Source organism: Talpa occidentalis, unplaced genomic scaffold (genome assembly GCF_014898055.3).
Source record: "Talpa occidentalis isolate TD23 unplaced genomic scaffold, MPIMG_talOcc4v2.1 talOcc4.7, whole genome shotgun sequence".
NCBI classification, from domain to species: Eukaryota; Metazoa; Chordata; class Mammalia; order Eulipotyphla; family Talpidae; genus Talpa; species Talpa occidentalis.
The window spans coordinates 110,149,607-110,174,216 of NW_023605083.1; the positions used below are offsets into that span (position 1 = coordinate 110,149,607).

General features: G+C 52.6%; 1 protein-coding gene across 5 annotated transcripts in view; it reads right to left on the reverse strand.

Annotated features, from left to right (window-relative positions):
• The window catches only part of MSI2 (musashi RNA binding protein 2), a 468,006-nt gene that overhangs the window by 21,157 nt on the left and 422,239 nt on the right, over positions 1–24,610 (reverse strand). For 4 of the 5 annotated variants that reach the window (XM_054688818.1, XM_054688817.1, XM_037495200.2 and 1 more), the window contains 2 exons: positions 21,278–21,352; positions 4,408–4,470 (listed from right to left, as the gene is read on the reverse strand). In XM_054688818.1, the coding sequence (XP_054544793.1) occupies positions 4,408–4,470; positions 21,278–21,352 (138 nt within the window). Of the gene's footprint in view, positions 1–4,407; positions 4,471–12,315; positions 18,346–21,277; positions 21,353–24,610 lie in introns of those variants that run through there. The other variant, XM_054688819.1, reaches the window with a different exon arrangement.

The following is a 24,610-nucleotide window of genomic DNA, read 5'->3' on the forward strand; positions in this document are numbered from 1 at the left end:
GATTTCTCCTTTACCTTCACTGACAGTAAGAACAAATGCCGACCTTCGCTGGGACTCAATGCGTAAGATCGTAATCCTTTCCCTATCCTGTCTCATTTCCCCTCCACCCCAGGAAGTAACCACACTGAGAGGCCCATCGACCCCATAGGGACCTGTAACCCTGAAGGGCTGGACGTGAGCTGGCAAAGGACTCAAGGTGTAGAGGGGCACGAGGGAGCCTTGGTGCTCGATTTTTAGAAAGAAGAAGATCTGTTCTGACCCATACGAGGAAGACAAGAACAAGGAAGAATGTTTAGATTCTTTCCAAATCTGGTTCCACCCTCTTTCACTGTAGTTGGATGCTACTGACAGAGATCTCAGTGGGGAAGGCTAGAGCTGAGGCTGGACTCGGGGAGCAGGGAGTGTGAGGGGAGGTGGTGGTGGCTGATGGCGAGAACATGGATCCAAGCCCATTGGCAACATTGAAAATATGGAGCCCTTCTCTCCCTGGTCCCCCACGCTATCCTTCAGACAGCTGTGCTGTGCTGAGCTGAGCCGTCGGAGACCCTGTAATATCAACTCAACAATGCATGTTCTACAACTACAGCTACAGCTACCAGTACATCTACTACAGTGCATGCATTTAGTTCAGTCCCACAGATACATACAATCTAAGAACAGGCAGGGGAGGTGTGAAATGTTTTACTGGACAACAGGTGTTTTGGAGTTGTAACTAATAAAAAAAAAATCGAAAACGAAAGTGTACAAAAAAAGACATTTCTCGAGAGTTTGATATGAGTTTGTTTCTTGAACTGTTTCATCTGAACAAGCAAAAACATGCAAACCAGCTGGTACTAACAGGAAGCTGGACACTGAGAGAGGATTAATAGGTGTGGACAAACCTTCCCGCTGAGCGTGCTCAGAAGAGTGTTTGAGAGGAGGTGTGCAGATCCTAGTGTAAGAGAGGCGGGAAAGTATGCCTCAGAGACACTCTCTCACCGCAGCCCCAACCAAGCAAGAGAAAAGACAACAGAAACATGACTCTCACACTCACCACCACCGTCAGGAGCTCATGCTACTAGATTGGAATAAAGCTGGCAAGTATAAAGTACAGTAAGGGGTCCTGGCTGGGGCCGGAGATGGGCTGGGGGTGGGTGGGGGCTCCAAAGCTCTAAGATTGATACACAGACCCACCCGGAATGTCACCCAGAAATAAACAGCCTGAAAACCCGAACCACTTCCCTCACCTGTTGGGGGACTCGTTTACCAAACTGGATTTAGATTTGGGTGGAACATGATGGGGCCACTGGAACTGAATGGATACGATCAAAATAAACAAACAAACTCTCGACTGAGCACAAGAAAAGATGACATCTCAAACTACCAGGTGAAGGTAAAAGAAAAGTGACCACTGATAGTGAAGTTATCTAGGAGTTGGCAGGGATCGCCCCTGCTGGGGTCACCTGAGCCCTGCTCACCTCAGGCCCTGGGTGAATTAGGCAAAGGGGGGCCAGCAGGCCCAGAAGAGGCAGCTGAGGTAGTGCAGAGCTCAAGGCCGCCCTGGCCCTCCTACCCTGACACCATAGCCCTGACAGATACGAGTTGCCAACCTGAGAAAAATCGAAGCTGCTTCCCACCCCACCACCCTCAGCAGGTGCTTCCTCAGCAGGAAGCTCCCCCAATAAGTCATCATGGAAGCAAAAAAATAGCAAAACAAAACTGTGGAGTTAGACAAAAATGGAAGGCAAAAACGGGCCTCCCATAGGATGCCTACTCCCTCAACCGAGCCCAGGAGTTTCTGGGGAGCACTGCTTTGAGTCACCTGTACGTCACCGAGCTCGAGACTGGGACTCCACAGCCTCTCCCTGAACCAGCTTCTCCCTAGAAGAAAATTCAACTGAACTTGCTATGACCTCCAGGTGACCTCCAAAAGCCAGGCTGCCTGCTCTGGAGGTGGAAAGAGCATCTCTGTCCCCTGGGGAGGAGCTGGGTGAGGTAGAGCAGGGCTGCAGGAGTGGGTAGAGGGAGAACCTGGCAATCAACCTCGGTGAGCCACGGTGGCCTGGGCTGGCACACGAACCCAAACAAGGCTGTGTAGCGCTCTTGCATACATGCCAAGGTGCCAGCCAGGGGAAGCTGCACCAGGAAAATAAGTGGCTGGTCTTGTTCTAGAGGGAGGGAGGGAGGAGATAGTCCTCACAGACCAAAAATGGACTGAAAGAACGAAAGCAGAGGTCTTCTTTCCCCAACCCAGTAACCCTGCCGCAGATCCGGAGATGGAGGAATGCTCCATCTGGGCAGGGGTGAGGGGTGGCTACCTTGTCTACATGCGGGCAGATGCCTGCCAGCCTGTGTGGTGTTCTGACTTTGCCTGGTATACCCCTAGTTTCTGACCTCCAAGCAGCGCTGTGCTGTGGGTCGCCCTGCAGCTTTCTGGCTGAGCCTGCACCTCAGGGGGTAGGCACCTCGGAGTTGAGGATTTACTCCTGTACTAACCCAGGCTGGTGTGGGGCAGGCGGTCTGGGCACACACTCCTGAATATAATTCACTAACAGTGCAGCGATGAGCATGGCTGACCTAGAATGGGCTGTGGGAGACTCTGCTCCCGATGGAAATGGCTACAAATAAAACACCACTGATCCTGAAAAAAAAAAAAAGCGTGGTTGGAGATGGCTCTGACCCTTAGGGTTAGAAGTTAGAGGGGATGGGTGGGACTCCCACCTGCTCTGGGGGCCGTGAGCGGGGACGGGGTGGCAGAAGAGGCATAGGCCATGGGGAGACCACTCTCAGACTCGCAAAGAACCCCATGCTGCCCTTTAAACTTGCCATGAAGTCAAGGAGAACGGGGGTGGGGAGAGAGGCAGGGTTAATTTCTGGTTAAAGTTTAGTTTCATAATCCAAGTTATCATAAGAAAGAAACTGAACGGAGAAAACAACAACCAACAACACTCAAAAAATCTCAAGATTTTTCTTTTCATGGTCCCCTCCCCACACCCCCAACCTGGCACAGGTAGAACAGAGGCTCATTTATAACGATACTAAAAAGCACTCAAGTTAAAAAACCAAACAGAACAGGGAGTCACGAGGCGGCTGTCAACCCCGCTTCCTGGGTGGGGGGTCGGGGGATACCGAGGGATGCTGGCCAGAGCGGCAGGTGGAGGCTGGGGAAGTGCCCAGCTACCTGGACCCACCTGCCAGTCCTTCCAGCTTGCAGGCCAACTGCCCCTCTGTAGCCCCCTGAGAACTCCTTGCCCCTCCAAACAAAACCCCAATGGGTGATTTAAGGGAGTGAATCCTTTGTAGCTCGAGGCAGTGCCAGTTTGCATGGAACGGATTTTTACTGATGGTTCTAATGGGCCTCACTGTGCCAGTTTCTTATCATCGAGGGTTTGGGCTTTGGGTATTTGCCCTCTGGGGGTTTAATGCCCCATTTCCTGGTACCCTCACCATACCACCCCCCAGACCCGACCCTCTTCAGAGCTGTTACAGCAAACTAATTGCTTCTCTGGGTACTCCAGTGCCCTGCCCACTGGGTGTGGGGGGAGAGCTATAAACCATGACTTCTCAGCTTAGGAGGAATGGGGCCTTTTGCGGGACCAGGCTGGGGGGGCGGGGTGGGGGAAAAGAGGCCTCACTGAGAGCCCAACACACAGCAGAAGCCCTGCTTGCTTAGGAAGGCAGCGAGCATCTAGACAGAGGGACAAAGGCCCCAGGGCCTGGACGTGGCCCAGTTCCACCCGACCTCTGGGAAAGTGTTCCCCCCTTACTCGAGGGGTTCCCTGCCTCCCAAAAGGTTGGATTTGGAGACCAAAGGATCAGGGCAACCTCACGGGAGAGAAAATCCCGCTTCCCGTAGCAATGGGAGTCTAGCGGCTCTTAGGCCTCTGCTAAGAAGTGAGCCTGGGATGCAGCAGGGACCTGAGGAACAGCAACTTCATTCATGAAGGCCAAGGCTGGCCCTGGCCCCACTTTGGGTCTTCAGGGACTGGGGCCAGATCAACAAGCCCACTTGCCAGGTGCAGCAGGGGCCGAGAGGGCTGGTCGAGCCAGGTCCGAGACTTGTGGACGGGCTCTGAGCTCCCCTGTCATGACCTAGAACTTCCGAGGCTGGGTCAGAGACCAGAGGAAGGGAGTCCTGAACCAGCAAAAGAAGGGAAAGGACCACAGGTGCCCTGAAGCCAGTTGTCAGGTGAAGGGATCATCCAGAGTCAAAAAGAAATTCATTTTTCCTTTTTCACTGAGAGGAGAATCATCTACTTTGGACCCATGACTGACCCCCTCTGGGAGTGGCCTGCACCTCCCTGCCCCACCCTCCGGGCTGTGGTGGGAGTAGTGGACAGACGCAGCCACACAGATCCAACAGGGCCTTTACCTTCCCCTGCACACTGGGGCATGCCTGGGAGCCGCCTGTCCCATACACCTTCCTACCTGATCCTCTAGCCGCAGCCACCGCCGCTGCTGCCACTGGTCCATAAGCCGCTGCCGGGAAGCCTGGGGGAGAGAGAGGAGCTGCAGTCAGGAGAGACCCTGGAAAGGCCACGGACAGACTGTCCACCTCCCCCTCTCCACACAAAAGATGGGTGTGGGGAGGCATCTCCCAGGTCAGCTTTTAGGAGGGACATGAATCGGTGGCTCTCAGGCTTCTGGAAGGCACAGCAACTGTAGGTGTGTTTGATTCCCAAGCATTTGTCCCTCCAGAAACTAGTTTTAGAAGATACACCTAAATAATTCAAGTGGGTTAGGAGGAACTTCTCGGGGGGTGTGTGGGGGGCACAACCCACTTGTTCAGAGCAGTGCTGAGTGGGAATGTCCTGAGGAGCGCTGCAGGGATCCCAGAGGATCGGGGTCCCGAGTCACAAGCAGGACAGAACAAGCATCTCAGCCAGGAGACTGAACTCCAGCTGTTCTCCAGAGGTCTGCAGGCTTGCTTGCTATCTTAACTCCAGACTGTCAAAACTTCATGTCCACGGCCCCACAGCCCCAGGCATAAGGGGGAAGCATTCTGGGGGTCTCTGCTGCAGGTATACACAATGCAGCCCCAATGGGGAGGGCTGCAGGGCTGTGGGGACCTACATGGCGTGAGCCTGAGGCTTTTTGTTATCACTTTCTGTGTTTTCTCTCTCACAACTTGTCCCTGGCACACTACGGGGACTGAGATGTGGCTCTTCTGTCCGAGCTCCTCCATTCTAATGAAGCACCGCACTGAAGGGTCTCCTAGGGGTCTTCAGTCCTCGTGCTATCCAGTATCGCACCAGGCGGCAAGGCTGTCCCAGCTACGGGAGTAAATGACAGAAGGCCAAGGTCACCCACGGTGACTGCAGAATGTCCAGGTGAAGGAAGAGGTGGGTGAGGCCCCTTGCCTGGGCTCCTCCTGGCCACCAGCACGTGCACACACAAACCCTCAAACACCCAGGCACAGAGAAGGACAAACACCCTCTGCCAACTAGGCAGACGCTTGGAGGCCTGATCACAAGCCCCATTTCCAATCTGTGTTTTTGAATGATGTGCCAGAAGCCAGCAGCACTCAACAAGCGGCCTGGACAGAGCTGTGCTGCTTCGGCCACTGAGCCTTCCAAATCAGGAATCGCTACAGGATGAGAGGGGGAAAGACATGCACCACGAAGGGCAGGGAGCAGAGAGGAGAGAGAGAGCCAGCCCCAAACAGAGCAGACTAGAAGCCCACTAAACTCTAAGACTATTGTCCTAGCTACATAGAGCTACTGGGGGGGTGGGGGAGGGAGAGACGGGGGAAGTTCAAAAGGGAACAAGCTACTCTAAAAAGGTCACGCTAAGCTACTTAAAATGTCAATGAAAAGAGACATACTTGCATTTAAATATGGTAATAGGGCTGTTGAAGGGGGAAAAAGAAAGATCCAGGTGAAATAAAGGTACAGGTCGTCCCTGGCTCCCATGAAGACCACGCGCACACGCCTGGTCCCCCCGAGGGTAGCAATGACCCTGCCGGAGACCAAGGAAGGGACTCCCCCACCAAGTCCTCTCCCCATTTCTTCCATGCAGGATCTAGATGTGGGTGCTGGCGGGAAATGCTGAAGGAAAATAAGGAAGAGCAAGTTATTTTTCCCTGTCCCAACTTTCAGCAGACCGGCCCCCCCCCCAACAGGCAGAGAGTAGGGTTAAGGGGAGGGGGCTGAAGGAGGAGGAAGCAGGAGTGGGAGAGATAGATGGTCAATTTCTTTATTCTTTTACTTGAAACAGAAGGTTTCCTTGGAAGCATGAAAAGGTGGGAGGGGGCAGGGGCACAGAACTGGGAGAGGGGAGTTTAGTCAATAAAAAGACTTTAGCAAAACGTCTATTTTTCTCGAGTTGGGTGTATTTTGGACAAAAAGTCCAAGAGAAAAAGGAAGGGAAAAACGCTTATCCAAGAAAGGAAATCCATTATCCTTAATCTCAGATAAAGGCTCCTGCTGGAGACTGAGCATCAGACACTGCTCAGAGCTAGAATTTAATCTCAGCCATCAAAATGGACCAAGCAGTATCAGGTGAGATGAGAGGGGCCTGTGAGGAGAGTCACCCCACCTGCTCCTCACAGCACAGTCCCATGGCTACCTCCCCCACTCTGCATCTGCATCCTCCTTCTTAGACACCTGGACCATAGCCCCCAGACCTAGGCTGGCCTCCTTGGGGATCTCCCAGAGGAAGGAGCTAGGGCCTGCACCAGCGCCTTGCATGGGCCTGTTGTCCTGGCCAACTTCCCCAGCTCTCTGCCACCAGCCACCTGTCCTGTTCGGCTACCTGTCCTCATTGGTTACCCCAAATATGTTCTGTAGATGACCTGTAGTCAGAGATCTTGAAGCTATTTCTAGGGCCAGGGGTTCTTCTTGGCGGCTGGGTTTGTAGGGGATGGGCCAGCACAGATTCTGGAAAGGGGTTTGTGTGTTAGGGTCGGGTTGCCCCACCTGGGGGCTGTCTGAGGCCACAACCCTGCCTGAAGCTGTCCTGGAGAGGCTGGAGAAACAGGAGAAGCCTGGTAAAAATGAGCCCTCCCTGGCTGGACCTGGAAGAGCTGGGAAGTGCAGGAGGAGAAGCACTTGGCATTCTTCACCAGACTGGAGGTGCCAAGGGCAACTTCCTTGGGGAACCCCTCTGATCTTATTTTGAGGGGACAAAGTCTGGGCCAAGGAGCGAGGTACTCAGGCAGGGGGTTCAGGGGAAGACCTAAGAAATTAGTCAGTGTCTGGCTGAACTCAGGGCTGCTTGCTAGGGCTGAGGCCTAAGCAGAGCCGTGGCAGAGCTCCCTGGCCTGTGAGTGCCGAAGGCTGCCCTAGCACCTCACTGCTCAGAGTGGGAGATGACCATTCCCCACTGGCTGCTGGAAATGTGGAGTGGAGATCCCTTCTCACACAGCCTGCCACGTGAAGGGGGCGACCAGGCTGCTCCTTGGGAGGCAGGTGGGGACCATCACAAAATGCACAGACAAGGAGCCTGTCTGGGCTCAAGTCCTGGTTCCGTCACCCACTAGCTGTGTGATTTGGGCAAGTTGCTTAAGCTTCCTGTGCCTCGATGTCCCCATCTATAAAGGGTATGATGGTATCAGCGTGGGATGAATAGGTGTCAAGAGCTTAGATACATGACTGCAGGGCATAAGTGTCAGTGATAGTTGTCATTTGATTGAGATCATCAGGGCTCTGCCCAGTCATCAGCCCTCCTTCAAGACAGGACACCCCTCCCCGCAACCTGTGTGCTCCTGTGGACATTTGAGTTTGTTCCCCTGGGATGGAGGACCCAGGGGTGGAGGACCTAGGGAGCAAGAGGCTACTGGGGCAGGCAGTGCAGCCTTGCAGCTGCAGTTTGGCCCTGGCGGTGTCCCCAGCCTTGTCTCTCATTCCCCGCATTGGGGCATCCTGGGCACCATCAGCTGATGCTCGGTGAGAATCTTCTGTGGGGTGGACTCTGGGCTACATGCTAAGTAGGACATGTGACTCAGTCCTGCCCTAGAAGAATTTATCACCCAGCAAGAGAAATAAATGTGCATGTAAAAATAACTGTGCTTAGGTAAGACAGATACTGGTAAGTGCCACAGACGCAGTAAAAAGTAGGTGTGGTGTCATATTATTCTCAAAAAAAGAAAATGAAAAAATGCCATTGACTTCTGACTTGCAATCAAGAGGAGGCGAGAGGGTCTGGGGTCAAGAGCTCCAAGGTTGGCGGCACCCACAGCAGACGGATGGCACAACAATTGTCCCTCCCTTTTTTTTTTTTTAATTTTTTTTTAATAGAGGCATGTTTTATTTATTTATTTGTTTGTTTGTTTATACATGCACTGGGTACAGTCAGAAGCGCGGGAGGGTGAGAGAATTCACCAGAGCCAGAGCGGGGAGCAGAGCAGGCAGAAGGGCCGAAGTACACTGCTGAGGGGAGCAGCGGGCGGCAGGAGAGGTCTGCGCGCCATGTGGGACCCTCCTCCGGTGGCCGGGGAGCAGCCGGGGATTGAACCGGCGTCGCAGAGGCCGCGGGCAGCTTTGCAACCCAGCGCTCAACTGCTGTGCCACCGGGGAGGCCCTGCCCCTCCCTTTTAATTACAATTGTTTAGTTTAATTTTATAAATTATGTAGCCCTTTGACTATTTCAATGGGGGCTAACAGAATGGCATGCAGCAACATCAAACCTTTTTGAGGTTTTATGAAGTTTTGTGGTTGGAGAACCTTTGTCTGGAAAGTTTTGTAGAAGCATAAAAACAGAAGGGACTTGCTCCAAGAACAAGAGGAAAAGTCCCAGAAGAGGCGAGCTCGGACCCAGTCTGCTGGGCCGTGAGGGGGAGTCTACTATACCCCCTCCTGCATCATCGTCTCAACCTGGCTGGACTCTCCTGGGGAGCTAAGGGAAAAATAACAATGCCTGGGCCTACTCCCAGAGATGCTGAAATAATCTGCCTGGGGGTGGACTGACAACAGAAACTTTTAACAGGTCCCCGGGAACACCAAAGCACAGCTGGAGCAGAGAACATGGCTTTAGGAAGTAATTCCCAGGGCTCCTTGGGAGGCAGACAGCTCTGTCTGGGGACTCTGGCCCAGCACTCTCCTCTCTGGGCCTCTCTACCTCTGAATTGCTCATTCCCTCCCAACAGGGAACCAGAGCCCAAGTACCTAGCTCACCTAGAGCTTCTGCCAAGAATCATGTTAGATCCCTCCTTAACTCCATATAAGACCCGATTTAAGACCCTTAACTCCTTAACTCGATATAAGACCTGAATATATAAGACCCGATCCTTATATATTCACTGAGCACCTACCACATACACGCCAGGCACTGCACTAAGCCCTGGAATCACAGTAGCCAACAAAACACAGAGTCTCTGCCCTCACAGAGCTTATATCAGCTGCTCCTGGTGGGGTCCTGGGCCCCAGGACCAGGCTGCACACAAACCAACTCCCTGGGATGGAGAAAAAGTTGGCTAAGATAAGCTTGAGATAAAGGGATGCTCTCTGGGACCCCCCCCCACCCCAGCTAGGAGCCAGGTTCCAGCCTATGTCTGCCTTTGGGACTTCTCATAGCTAAGCTTAAGAGCTGGGTGTGGCTACTCTAATCCTGCTTGAAGATGGAGGCAATATCAGAAGATCCAGTCCTGAGGGTCAGGGGAGTGTAGGGGGCGACCATCCCAATTAATTCTCTTCTCCAAGATCGAGGAAGCAAAAGGACAGGGCAGGGAGGTATTCCTGCAGCTATGGTCTTGATCTAGCCCCCTAAGCTCTCACCGCTTCAATTTGATTCAGCTTAAAAAATGACCGAGCTGGGCCCCGGCACACATAACCTTGACACAGGTGGGTTCCTCAAAATTCTTTCAGTCACTAGCCAATGAGTTGGGGGCATGCCTCTTGGGATTCTAGAGAGCTGCAGCTTTGCTAATCCTTGGCCAGGGGATCCAGGGCCTTGGGGTTGAGATGAAATTTCTCTGCAGAGCTGGCCAGAGGGCCACCATCAGGAATGGCTGACACATTCCGCACACTCTGGCACTGGCTCCTGGCTGCATGGGAACACTCTGCTCAGCATCACTCTCTTTCCAGTAAGACCTCGAGTACAAGACTGGCCACAGGGACATCACTTCAAAGCCAGCGGCACTGCCCTGTGCCAGCACTCTCTGGTTCTCGAAGGCTCAGAGAAGCCCACTCATTCACAGAACAAACATCGGCTGGACTCTCTGAGACCAAGAGCAAGCCTTCAAAGGCAAGAGACTCCAGACCACAGTTTCGATGCAGTCATCAGCAAAACTATCTTGAGAGTTTCTCTCTTCATATTGTGCATGGGGTCCTGTTACCCAAATCTGAATTTCTGCTTTTGAGACACTGTCCCATCCACCACCAACAGGTAAGAGGATAAACCACTGGTCTGACAACTGTCTCTTTTAGAGCTCACTGATCAGATGGCTTTTACACTGCTCCCCGTTTCCAAAATTTCAGCTGCCCAATTGCCAGAGAAAAAGTCAAAATTTTGCTTCCCCAGCTTCATGCTCCACAGACCTTTGCAATGGTCTGCTGCACAACGATTCTAAACACCGGCCCTAGGGCATCTATCTACTCTGTGGGCCAGAAAGAAAACACTCAAATCTTGAGCCCCCCCAAGACTTCTTGCTGAAGGACCCAGGCCCCACTGTGGCCCCAACCACCTGCTGTCAAATGATTTAACATCTGTGATCTCGGCTTCCCTTCCTGTAAAATGGTGGCGCTGCCTCTTTGGGCCTCACATGTTGCCTGACAGACCACTGCCATGCTGGGCATGTGTTGGTGGATGGTGGGATGGTCAGGGTATCCCGGGGAGGGCACAGTACTTTGGGGAGGTGGTCTGGGAGCTCAGGGCAGCTGCTATTTACCAATGACAGGTACAAACAGATTTAAAATCTTAACACAGAGTAGGTCCTATCATCCAGACCAGCTCGAGCTGAAAGGGGGAGCTGTAGGACAGTCTTTCTGGGCCTTTGCTTCCTCACCTACAAAATAAAAGAGCTTGGCCTGGGTGGTGAGAAAGTCGTCATCACAATGACGACAGTAACACAGTCACCACGGGAGCCTGTACCTTGGCCAGGAAGTGTCCTGCATCATCTCAAAGAGCCTTCACTATAACTAGGAGCAGGAAGGTATCCAGCTCCACTGAACACATGAACTCGTGGTCCAGAGAGGAAAAAGCACACAGCACACGAGGTGGCTAAAATCCCCGATCTCATGCTAACTAGTTGTGTGACCCAAGACAAGTCGGGGAACTTTCCCTCAGTCTTACTGTGCTCCTCTGTAAATGCAGCTAAAGATGCCTCCTTTTCAGGCTGCTGTGAAATTGAATGAGATGGTGGCGCTGGGCGCTCAGCACGGTTCTCTGGCACTCAGCAAGCACTCAGTAAGTGGAATAATAACTTTTATTTCTATTTTTATTATTATTGCCCAAGGTAATAACAGTAGTGGAGCTGAGAACTCCCTTTGGTGCCTTCCTATTCTAAAATCCTATTAATTTACATGACATTTCACATCCAAAGGACTTTAATAGATAACATTTATAATTTGCTTGTGAGTGATAAGGGTGCATTTTATTGGAAATGCAAGCTCTAACTCTGGTGAGGTAATGTGACAGCAGGAGGAAAGGGGCTTGTAGGGGCTTAGGCAGGGTCTGGCTGGGGGCCACCGCCCTGTGATGTGGTGACCACAGCTGCAGACGTGGGTCCTAAAGCCCTGTGCTTGTGCTCGTCAGCTGGACTGGCAGCCATCTCTAGTCCTCTGGCCCTGAAAGGCTATCCTCAGGCTGGTCCAGCTCCTCCAGCAGCAACCTGGCTAGAGGGATCTCCCTGAGTCCTTCCAAACAAGTGGATCCTGTTTGTTCCTCTGCCCCCTACAAATACCCTATAGAGGAGGGTGCTCCTTTCTGGGTCACCACTGGAGGGAAGACACACAATGCTTTCATGCCATTACACCTCATGGTCCTGTGATATGGAATACCCCTTTCTCATCATCTGTCTGGTGAACTTCTATTTATCCTCCAAAATCTCAGTTTAGATGTTGCCCTTTCCCGAGAGCTTCCCATGCTCATGTTGCATACCTGTCAGACCACACAGGAACACATCTGGCCAATGTGGGATGCCCCTCCAGGCTCCGACCTCCTTGCTCAACATTCCCGAACCCCGAGAGCCCCCAGCCTGGGGCAGGTCCTGATGTCTTTCTCTGACACTGCTAAGAATGTTCTTGCCCATTCTTGTACAAAAGGAACAGGGAGCAGAGATGGTGACTCCCACTGAGTGGGGTGTCTCGGGGCAGCAAACAAGGTGACCTGGACTCAGGGAAAACGTCTGCAGGACTCTGTTCTTCTTTCCTTTGTGTGTGTGTGGGGGGGGACGGGGGGGGGGAGAGGCCAGGCCACCCCTTTGCCTTTGGTTTGTCCTTGGCTGTTCTAGAGGCCATGAGCTGCCCTTTCCTTAGGCCTGGTAGTGCCTTCTGCCTATGATTTCATCTTCTGTAATTTGTTGATGTTGGTGGTTTGTTTTTAACCTGTAACATTTCGCTTGCTTTTGCTGATGCAAATTAAAACTGAAGGGCTTGAATGTTGATTAACTTTGTGCTGGCAGGCTGACTGGGGTACAGGTACCTAAAAGGTGTGAGAGGGGAGCTGAGGATGGCAGTGCTGGGGGAGATGGGAGCCAGTGGGCCTAGGGCTCAGGCCACATCCACAGCCCCCTCACTGCTGCCCCTACTGCAGCTGGCTGGACCCTCTGCTCTCACATGGGGCTTCCCAGGACAGGACACTACCTTTTCTCAAAACACTAGGTCATCCTAGGTCACCCTCTCAACTACTTGTGAGGCAGAGGGCAAGGACAAGGGTCAATAACCCCATTTGACAGATCCATTCGATAGATAGGAAAACTGAGACTTACAGGAGGCTTTCCTCTCCCAGCCCTCTTGGGGCAAGAACTGTCTCCCGACTTCCTGCCTGAGGATACAGTGCTCAGGGCATCAGCACTGGGAGCTGAGCCCGCCCTCTGCCACGTTTCCCTTCATTTATGCAGAGGAGCTTCGAGAGCTACAGCAAGCTGATCGAAAGTGAAACCCGCAATTCCCGTCAACTCAGATTGCTCCAATTCATTTCCACAAACATTTATTAAGTGCCTATTAGGCATCTCGCTCTGCTCTCATCTGGGAATAGAGTCAGCTCCTGATTTTCCACGCCAAGGGAGGCGTGGAGTGCATGGCCCGTCCACAGTCCCGACAATCCTGCTGCCAGGATTTGGGGTGTGCTGCTGAATTCTACTTTTCCATCTTCTTTTAAAGCAGGGGATAGCTTTCCTGACTAAGCTTGCCTTTAATATTCAAATGAGAGGATAAGCCCCAAGTACACAGGGCCAGGTGGCACTGAGTGGGCCGGCCACAGGAGGAGCTGGCTGGTGAATTAAAATCTGCCTGTGGATCCAATCTGCGAAGGGGGTAATCTCTAGAGACAGGCGGAGCTTTAGGGCTAAAGGGATGTACAGATTAGAGGGCTGGTGATGAAACAGATGTGCAGGGACTACGTTTGTCAGGACGGGTTCCCTTTACTCTGAGTTTTCTGTTTATGGTGCCCAGGTCAATGGTTATGTCACATACCTGGGAAGCCAGTCACCCCGCCCTGGCATCTCAAGATCAGTTTCCCTGTCAGGGGCACTGGCAGAGCCTGAGGGTTTGCCACTTTGGGGGTCCATAGAGTTCCTCTTAAGGGCACTTGCAAGAACCTCCCTGGTGGCACAAGGGTTTAAGCACAGCACTATGAAGCACTATGAAGCCTCTGCAGCATGAGTTCGATCCCTGCCAGGGAGCTACCCACATGGCACAGCAGACCTCTCCTGTCATTCCCGCTACTCCCCTCAGCAGTGTATTTCAGTCAGTCTGCCTATTCTGTTCCCCACTCTGTCTCTGGTGAATCCTCTCACCACGCGTACCTCTGGCCTGCACCCCAGTTCTTGTATGCATAAATAAATAAATCTTTAAAAAAAATTGAAGCAGGAGGGAGAAATCCTGACATTTAAGTTTATATCCAAGTGAGGGGTCATCCTAAGCCCTGGTCTGTGATTCTATCACAATGGCCTGGAACTGCCTCCCAGACAAGGCTTCAGAGACTGGGGGGAGGCTCCTCTCCCTCCAAGAAGAGGCCAGAAAGAGCAGCACTTGGGAGAGACCCAGATGGAGGCATGAGCCAGGGATGGCCTCTCCCAAGTGGGGCTCAAGCAGTCTCTGCCGCTTGAGCAGGCTGGAGGGGCGGCTGCGTGGAAGGGCCCTCGAACCACTGCCCAGGGCAGCCCAGGTTACCAACACTGGCAGAATCCTAGGCTTTTGGCACCACAGTGAGAAGCACTTCTGAACACTCTGCAAAATGTCATGAACCGGACAGAACTGACGGTGGGTTACGAGCTGGTGCAGGAAGTAGCCCCTTCCCTAAGGTCAAGGACAACTGGGATCATCCTATAAAGACAAACTCCCTCTCCTCTTGAGAACTTGAACCAACTGCATTCTGCTTTCCACATTCAAGCCACTCCCCTGAGGATAAGTCATGACACTAACTCCTGGTCTGTGCTCAAAGACCAGATGACTTGACGGCCACTTACCTGAGCCTGCCGGTACAGCAGCCAGGCTCCGGTAGCTTCTCCTCCAGGATATCCCCGAGCTATGGTATCTTCCCTGAGGCTGTGCCCCTGCCTCCCTCCCTCCACATGAAACAAAACGGTCATCTTCAGAGTGACCCAAGTACCATCATCACACTGGAATCCGAAAGGCACAATCTGTGATTTGCCCAGCCAGCAACCGTGCAGGCACTGTGCATCAATCACAGCCCTCTTTCTGCTGAGCTAGGACTTGGCCTCAAAATCATTCTTAAGTCAGTTCTCCAGGAAGCCAGTACTGACCAGTCAACAATGGCCCCTGACATGAAACCGGTTCCCTGTCGTTGAAGAGATAGGAGGACCAACTGGCACCTCCAGGCCCAAAATCGAAGAATCCCAGGTCTACTGACCTGGGATGTGCACTGCCCAGCTATTGACGGGTGACAGCGTCCTGGGAGGGAGGTGTGAGCACTGGGCCATGGGATGCCACCTGCTGCCCCAAGTGCCTGTGTCTGAGGGTTACGTCAGTAGCCAAGGCTTTGGCCCACAGCCCTTTCAGTGGTTGGGGCTGTTTTACCCAGTAGAGCTGAAAGACTCCAAGGGCCACCAGGCAGCCCAAGGCAGGGGGAAAGGAATGGAGTGAAGAGAGGGTGAGACAGGGAGGAGAGGTGGTGGCATGCAGAAAAGAGACAACAGTTTCTGAACCCACCCTTGCAGTTTCTTCGATGCCCCCCTATCTCGCCAGACCCCTCTGACTTACTTTGGAGATCTGACCATATCATATCACTCCTCTACTTCAAATCCTCTAAGCCTTTTCATCTGGGTTGACAGTCAAACTGGAATTCCTGAACCTGACTCACAAGGCCTCCATGACTGAGCACAGTCTCCTGCTTTAACGTTGTCTCCCCCCAGCCCAGATGCTCCTGCAAGCCCCATTCATAGGCCTGCTCATCATCCCTGGGGCCTGCAATGCTTCCTCTCTGCTTTGTGCCAGAGACTGAGGTATTTCCTAGTATCTGCTGTACCCTTCTTCCTTAGTACCCAAATTATGTTTTCAGCTGGGCACATGGCTGCCCGGGATAAAGGAAACCTTAGAAATGCCTAAGGCTATGAGACTAAGGTCTGACCAATGGGGTCTATGCAGAATGTCACATTTGGCTTCTAGTGTTACAAAAGGGAAGAAATATGCTCTTCTGAGATGAATATGTAATGGCTGGGGCTTGAGCAGCCTTTTTAGACTCTGAGGTAGAGTCTATGTTGAAGAGGATAGAATAAAAAAGAAGATACCCAGGGCCTCCCTGGTGGCGCAGGCGGTTGAGCGCAGCACTGTGAGGCTGTCTGCAGCTTCTGCAGTGCCGCTTTGATCCCCGCCGGCCTCGGAGCAATCCACTTGGCGAGCAGACCTCTCCCGTCTTGCCCATTGCTCCCCTCAGCAGTGTATTTCGTCAGTTTGCCTGTTCTGCTCCCCACTCTATCTCTGGTGAATCCTCTCACCCTCCCATGCATCTGGCCTGTATCCCAGCTCTTATATAAAGTAAATCTTTGGAAAAAAAAAAAAAGATACCCAGATCCCTAATAAACTGATGCCACATAGGCTTATTTTACATGGGTGAGAGAAACAAATTCTTATTTTGTTTAGGCCATTAGTTTCCTTTTTTCTTACTTTAAGCAGGTCATTTCTCTGAGATATACTTCTTTCCCTCCCTTACCTAGGAATTCTATTTGGCTTTGCAACACCCAGTTCTGGTATCACCACCAGCAGGGGGCTTTATCAGGGTGACAAGGAAAAGAAAACCACTCTGGGGGGTGATATAACAGCATCGGAGCCCAGTGTTTCCAAAACTCCTAGTTGTTTAGCATTGATCAACTTTCAAGGCATATTCATATGTACACATTATCCTACTTAATTCTAACAAAACAACTGAGCACTATTATTACCCCAGGACTTTATCCCTCAAGGTCACATGGCTACTATGTGGCCACATGGGGCCTGGAAACCAGGTCTTAGAGCTTCAGGTCCAGTTCCATTGTCTTCTGGTGCCTCTTCCAAACTGCACTGTTCAGGGCAACAGGAAAGCAAGGCATGTGCAAATCATGTGTAGGTGTACACAAGCACGGGCTTGAGCTCACATACACCTGGTGCTCAGATGAGAGGTCAGACGAGTGGGTGCCAGATGTCCCAGTGGTGTTTTCACGTGAGGGCACCAGTGACCATAGAGGGGAGGGCTTTGGGGTGAATGTGCAGCTGCTGCACACAGATGCTCTGTCTCCTCAAGAACAGACCACCTGGAGCAAGAGAAGGGCACACCATGCAGTGAGAGGCCGCCGGGCGGCAGCCACAAAAAGTGCACATGCTTCAGACACTGCACTACGCTGTTGTGGGTACCAGCTATTCAGTGCATTCACCTCCCCAGAGTGAGAGCCGTCAGGTTAGAGACGGCAGTACACAGCATGTCCGTGGTAAACAATTTATTTTTCTACCTCAGTTGCTTACAGGAGGAAAAAATAAACGTCATCAGGGAGATGCACAGATGAACTATTTACAGAGATGCAGAAAATTCGTAACAGCTAAAACGCTGGTGAGGCAGGCCGACTAGGACAAGTTTACCAAAGCAAAGTGAATCACAGCAGAACAAAGTCGGATTTTTAAAAAAAAAACAACAAACACCATTCATGAAAAAGTCTATGGGAAAATAAAAGTAAACTAACCCATTATTACATCAAGCAACTTTAATGGGATGAACAAACCGAATAGTTTGGTTCTCAAGGACACTGACATTCAAATGGATGGATTTGTTCATGTCAAATGCATCCGAGGGAAGCAGGCGAGTCACTTCTCACAACTGTGGAGTGTGAACAAAGGGGAGACTCCCGAGGGCCCAACTTGGCTGTACTTCAGTAATCCAGAGAGTGGGGGTACTTTAAATCGGGAAGTGGATGAGTCAGGATGGTGGGAAAAGATGCTTCTGTGGGGCCACATGGGGGTGCTGACATGATCGGGATGGGCCTGGGTTCTATCTCCTTTCATTCCAGTGGGCCACGAGGCCCTTGGTGCCAGCAGGGAACACAGAGCCCGCATGGGCAGGGAGGCGAGGGTGGGGGTGCTGGGGAAGGAGGGGTTGGCCTGGATTGGTGCCCACAGTGTGGAAGACATGGCAGCACCTGATGACCCCACTGTTCCCTCTTGAGGCAGATGTGTTTTTTATTATGGCAACAGCCACTGAGGGCCTGGCCCTCAAGACAAACCATAGCTTTATATAGCTGCTCTTCCAGACTACATTTTCCATGTTAGTATTTACAGAACAACCTCCGAGTGTGTGTTCACTTTTCACCCTGCGTTCCCCATGGGACATAGGTGCCACATGTCCCCAACACTGTGGCCAACAGCATTTAAAATCCTACCCCACAGGTCTGTTTGGTCATTATTTAAAATAACCGGATCCCCCTGGGGAGTCACTATAAAGTTTTGAGGCCTTTCCTCTGGTCCCAATGCATTCTGGGAGAAGGGGGCACGTGGGGGGAGGGGGGATGTTCCCGGTGTGCACAAAAAGCAGAGTGGGAGGGGACTGGAGACTCAAACAAAAAAAGAGTGAAGCAACGAGGGCATGAGTTTTTTCCAAAAAAACGAGTAAAGAACATTCGGTCAAACAGGCAGCAAGGGCAGCTTCAGTGGGCGCTGACAGCAGCTGGGGTAGCCCCGGCCGGGACTGTGTCCTCTCTCTAGTAATGGTAGCAAACCCCAATTTGTTATGCCTCTCTTAAGAGCTAGTTGATAAAAATTATGTCTTGTGAAATCGGCAAATAGTCTGCAAAGTGAAATAAGAACAGAAATTAACAGATTCAGTGGAAACGAGAAGTCCAGAGGGGTAAAGAGAGGAAGCGGCAGGGCTGTGGGGTCACACTACTTCCTGCTGGGGGGGCAGGTGCGGGTGGGGAGGGGCACACCTTCTGACCTTGGGTCTGGGAAGACGGAGCCATTTCCACCATGGCTGGTCATCGCTCAGCCTTCTAGAAAAGCATTACTCCTCCCTCTAATACGTATCCAAAGGCTCTAGCATTCTTTCGCTCACGACTCATTCAGTCTCATGGGCTCCGAGGGGGCAGAGGCAGGCGCTGCTTCACAGCAACTGCGTGGCCTAGGCCTGCTGCAGTGACCCCACGGGAGAGGGTGATTGGGAACCCACTGTGAGGGACAGTGAACACCCTGCCAGGGGAACAGGGCATTCAGAGGGCCAATTCAGGTGAAAGGGGGGAGTCCTTCATAGCAGGGTAGACTGTGTCTTCTTGAAAGGGGGCCCAGGAGTCATGGTTTGAGAGTGAAAACACACAGGATAAAGAGTCTCAGAAGCTCTGAGGACTTGGCGTCCCCTCGTTCTCTCGGCCAGCTTCCTCTCGCTGTCCAGAATCAGGGCAGATTCTGAAAGGGCTGGGAGAGGTGCAGGGTCCACCTGCATCACAGGAGGGGTAAGAGGTGGGGACTGGGTGAAGTGGCACCTGGAATGTGGCTAGTGTGACTGAGGAAATGAATTTTTCATTTACTTTTGATGAATTGAAAGCTACATTTTAGTAGCTACATGTGTGACTGCACAGAACAGATGAACAATAGCGGGGTGAGGAGTGTGTCAGTCAAGGCCCAACCACTTAGGAGCAAATCCCAGTCCAGCCCCTTGCAAGACTCAGGGAAAGAAAAACCACAAAGGAAAGCAGGACAGCTGGGTAGTGGCACGAGAGCTCTGTGGGTATCTGACTCACAGGGTCCAGACGTGGGGAGGGGTCAACGGTCAGCCTGACACAGTTAAGAGATCACAGGTGGTCGGGCTGCCCCTCATCTGGGTCTCCCCACTACATCCTGGTCCTCACAGCCAGATCCACTGGAAACATTCCTTCTGGGCACGAGGCAAGAGATGGAGGTCAGAACGTTCTAAAGCTTCCCTGACCTGGGGCCCTGCCCCTGAGGCCCAAGCTCCAGGAATGTCACATCTGGCTTCCAGGGGAGCCACCACCTGAACTTCCATGACTGGAAAACCACAGAGGACACCTAGGTTTTGAAGTTGGAAATCCCAGGCTGCTAGGAAGGTGTCTGAAACAGCGGACAGAGCCACCACTCCACAAGCTGCAGCTCCTCCAGGAGTGAGGTCTCCAGAGCTTCACACAGGTGTGAGGTCCAGCCACAGGGGCCACTCCACAGCCTGACCCTGAGAACAGGCAGCTACACGCCTGCGGCCGCTGATGGCCCCTTTCTGAAGATTGGTGGGGACAAACAAGAAGCTTCCAGGGGAGGAAGGGGAAAGGCGAGGAAAGAGAGAGGATGAGTCCCATGGCTCCGGGAGCCCGTCTGTACAATTTCATGCCTGATTCCTGCCTCCTCAAACCCAGCTGGTTGTGTAAAGCTGTAGGAGCTGGCGACCGTGATAAACAGCTGGGCTCTGGTCATCGCTCCAAGCTCACTGCATGCCCCATCACCCCTTCTTCCTTGGTCTATGGTAAACGACTGGGTATTGGGGGGCTCTGTGTCATTCTACCCAGGCTCGGTGGTCCCCCATGCAGGGCAGGTCCCTGAGAGAGTTCTGCCAGATGTTTCCTGGCCTGGCTCACAGGCAGCCAGAACAAGAGCACAGGGCTTCTGTCACCTGTTGATGGTGTCCCCTCTAAGCAGGGCTCTGTCCCAAATGCCTCCTGATGTCCCTGTCTCACCCCAATGCTCAGTCTGAGGCAAACACTGAGCCAAGTCCCTGAGCCTGCACTTCTCTCCCCACTGGCTTCAGAATAGCGCCCTCACAGGCTGCATCCTTGCTCCCTCCCGCCTCTTGGGCCTGGCACTGCCTGGCTGCAAGTCTAGGCAGGATGGCCAACCAGGAGTGACTCAGCCTGAAGCCCAGGACCCTACAGGGCTTCCTCCCTCAATACAGAACCTAAAAAGACAAACCTCCCTTCTTAAAGCCTGCTCCAGAAACCCCAGTTGTCCTTTGTGCACATCCTCCCCTCCCCTCACCCCGAGTACCTCAATATAGTCTCAGGTTTGGGAAAGGCTGGTGATTCGCACAGGGGAAAAGCAAAGCCCCATAAGACATCCTCCAGCACCCCTGGCCCATCCCTACAAGACCGTGCCTACCCTTGCTGCCCAGGCTCAGGCGGGGGTCCCAGCCTCCCTGCTACATCAGAGCTGCAGCAGCCTGGGTGTGTGAGTGGGCATCACCCTGGAGTAATGTCTGGAGCCTCTGCCGCCCACACAGGGGAGAGAGAACGCAACCCCCCACCCAGAACAGAGAGCAAACCCAAGCCCCAATTGCACCCCACCAACATACACCAGAGGAAACCAAAGCCAGAGCCGGGAGCCTCCAGGGATGCTGAGGAGGGAGGGGGAGTGAGAGAAGCTGATACCAGGCAGAGGAAGCGGGAGGCAGGTGAGGGGGAGGGATGAGGAGGAGAAAAGCCTGGCTGGAGTCCCCAGTGAGAAAGGTGGAGTAACAGGCTTCACGAAAAGCAGCCGGCCCACCCTCCCCGCCCAGCATTTCCTTCTCTCCCTCAGATATCCGTACAGTGACCTGCTTTAGTTAACCAGAACTGAGGTACATAGTCAAATGGACTCTATAGTCAAATGGACTCAAAACTTATCACATCCGGGGGGCTTCTCAAACATGTATGGATGATTTGTCTTCTCTTTAGGGGTCCTAAATGCAGGCCCAAAACGCAGCCCACCTCCCATGTTTCCAAAGTCCTGGGGGGACAGTCACTCACCTGGAAACTGGTAGCCATAGCTTGGAGCAAATCCGGGGTAGCCGCGGCCATAGGTTGCCACAAAGTTGGGGTAGCCTGGAACACAGAGATAAACACCACAGTCCTGTTAGTACAGATGCCTCAGGTCTGGGGAGGGCAGGAATGAGAAACAGCCAAGTTCTTTCCACCACAGAAATGATTTGTCTCCCGTGAGGGTCTTTACTCAGGACTTGGGTCACCTCTCCCTGGTGGCCGGGGGTGCTTCTGTCGGCCGGCTGGTAATTAACCCGTATTTGGGCAGAGAGACCCCCACAGCCCACGCACTTTCTCAAACCGGCAGAGTAAATGCCACGCATTAGCACTAGACACAGGGCCTGCGCCTGGCTCTGACATTTGGAGAGCTTACCCTGAATGTACTTTACCTTAAAGGTATTGACAGTAGGAGATTAAAGTCCTTGTAATGCCGCCTCCCAAGGCAGCGGACAGCAGCTCCGGCACCAGACAGAGCATGAGACTCAGGGATCACACTTCAGCATCAAACCCACGGCTGACCCTGCGCTTCTGGGCCACAGCCAAGTAAGGATGCCGACCCTTCCCAAGGCCCCTGGGGAATGGTGAGAGACTGCTCGTCTTCAAATGAGCCCTGAGAAGCAAGCCCCACGCTCTGCAGTCTCAAGCCACGTGTTTTTTTTTATAACTTTTTTTAAAATTTATTTTATTTTATTTTTTTTATAGAGGCATGTTTATTTATTTATTTATTTGTTTGTTTGTTTGTTTTGTTTATACAAGCACTGGGTACAGTCAGAAGCGCGGGAGGGTGAGAGAATTCACCAGAGCCAGAGCGGGGAGCAGAGCAGGCAGAAGGACCGAAGTCCACTGCTGAGGGGAGCAGCGGGCGGCAGGAGAGGTCTGCGCGCCATATGGGACCCTCCTCCGGTGGCCGGGGAGCAGCCGGGGATCGAACCAGCGCTGCAGAGGCCGCGGGCAGCTTCGCAACCCAGCGCTCAACCGCTGCCACCGGGCCACCGGGGAGGCCCTCAAGCCACGTGTTTTGATGGGTGCCAGAGCGAACATGTTTTCCCCAGCAGACAAAGCAGAGGGTGACTGGTGAATTGAGGGCGCTTGTGGAAACTGTTGCTGGGCTGGGTACGGGTTCAAGTTCCAGTGCTGTTGTAGCTTCTGTGGGCTGCTGGGAACCCCCAGTAAGGGTCTCGACCCTTCACTGCACCTGCTCAGGCCACCTTACTCTTTACATTCCTGCCTCTTGATTCCAGCCGCAGAGAAGCCTTCTTGGAGTGAAATCCCACAGGTCACCCTGTTTCCACTCTGCCAGGCCACTATAGCCTCCTCTCCTCAAAGTATGGTGTCTTGGTACATCATACTCTTTAATCACCGCTCTGGCCACCACCCACAGGCTTGGTCTGCTTCGACCTCTGAGTGGATGTCTCAGGCTGTCTTTTTATTTTTAATTTTTTAAAGATTTATTTATGCATACAAGTGCCGGGGTACAGGCCAGAGATGCGGAGGGTGAGAGGATTCACCAGAGACAGAGAGGGCACAGAACAGGCAGACTGACTGAAATACACTGCTGAGGGTAGCAGTGGGCGAGCCAGGAGAGGTCTGCCTCACCATGTGGGTTGCTCCCTGGCCGGCCGGGGATTGAACTCATACTGCAGAAGGTGCGGATTGCTTCCTAGTGCCACCTTGCACTAGAGAGGCCGAGCGCAAGGTCTAACCCCTTGCGCCACCAGGGAGGCCCTCTGGCTGTTTTTTGGCTCCCTGCACCTGAATCTTCTCCCCTAGGTTTGAGAGAGGCCTGCCTCTCACTATGGAAGCAGAGAAGGCCTCCTGATCTCTGAGTTAAGCATCTGGGAAACAGGCAAGGAAGCTAGGCTTGGCCAGAGGAAACTTTCTATGTACCTAGGGTGAGTGGGGCAGAGGAGAGAGGGTGGCTCAGAATTTGTCCTGGGGGCAGCAGCAGAGTCCAGCATCCAGTGGTGGCAAGAGTGGACCTGGCTTTAGCTGTGGTTCTGACCTTCCCGATACCAGGTTCCTGTCTGTTCTCCAGCCTCCTGACAAGTCTGTATGCTACCCACACCCCTTCCAATAATCTCCTTTGCTGCTTAGAACAGTCAGAGGTGCTTCTGTTGCTTCCTACCAAAACAAAAGCTGGAAGAAAGCTGCTTTGAAGGGAGGGTTTAAGACAGTACTCACACCGTTAGCCTTCAGGGCAACAAGTGACAACTGTCCACATGTGTCTCTGTGGTTCCACAGTCCCTTCCTTATACAGCCCTGAACTCCAGCTCTTGGGTCTCACTGTCCACCTCCTCAGAGATTCTCATGGGTTACAAGCTTTCCCTGACCCTGCAGGCGAGGTTTAAAGAAACAGGATCAGTTGCTAAATTTCATCTGTGCATTCTGGCACACGAGTGAGTATGCTGGTCATCTTGTTTCCTGTTCATAGAGCTCATGTGCCTCAGAAGATCAGAGGTAGATCCCAGCCTCCCTCCCTTTCCTGTGCTTGTGGTAACTTCTGGCCTAATTAGTGGAGCCGCCATTAGAACCAGAATGGAACCTCATTGGACTGGACACCCAGACCTGGGTTCCAGCCCTGCCTCTGGACAGAGAGCACACCCTTGGGGTCTTCCCTTTCCCCCAGGAGCTTGAGCTCTCCTCTTGTCTCCTGCAGCACTGATGGACACTAATTCTCAACTGGGACCAGTTGTGTTTCCTTTCCCTTGCTTTAGCCACAGCCTTTCCAGACTTGTACTCATAACTCACTGGTCAAATGACCTGTTTTGTCTCAACAGGGTCTGGCTACCTGCTCCTTCACTGCGTGCTTTTTCCCCAGCACTCAAGTCTCTTCAGCAGAGAGGTGCCCAGGTAGGACAGGATGATGGCCTGGCAGGTCTATCCTGACTGCTGAGGAGAGGACCCAAATGTGGCCTTGAGCTCTGGTACCTGAGGGGGGAAGGCGGGAAGGAAGAAGAGGGAAGAGGCAGAGGCCAAGATTAGATTTGGATGCCTTAGTGCTGGCTCCTTCCTTGGTGTATATTTCATGGTGAGGCAGCTCAGTTCTCCTCCAAATTAATCACCTGCTAGCAAATCAGATCTTTCAACACTAGATTTTTTCCTACCATTATTTCAACAATATTGATAAGCGGATTATATGCAAACTGCCAGATCACCGCTGCCTCGGGGTTTTTCTCATGAAAAATGACTTCTTTTGCTTCTACTTTCAGCACTGAGGTCTTAAATATTTTAGGTTAAGCTGCTAGCAAAAGCAGAAGTCCATGGGTCACCTTCAAGACCACCTCAAGGGTGGGTGTGGACGGAGGACGCCCCATCCCTCTC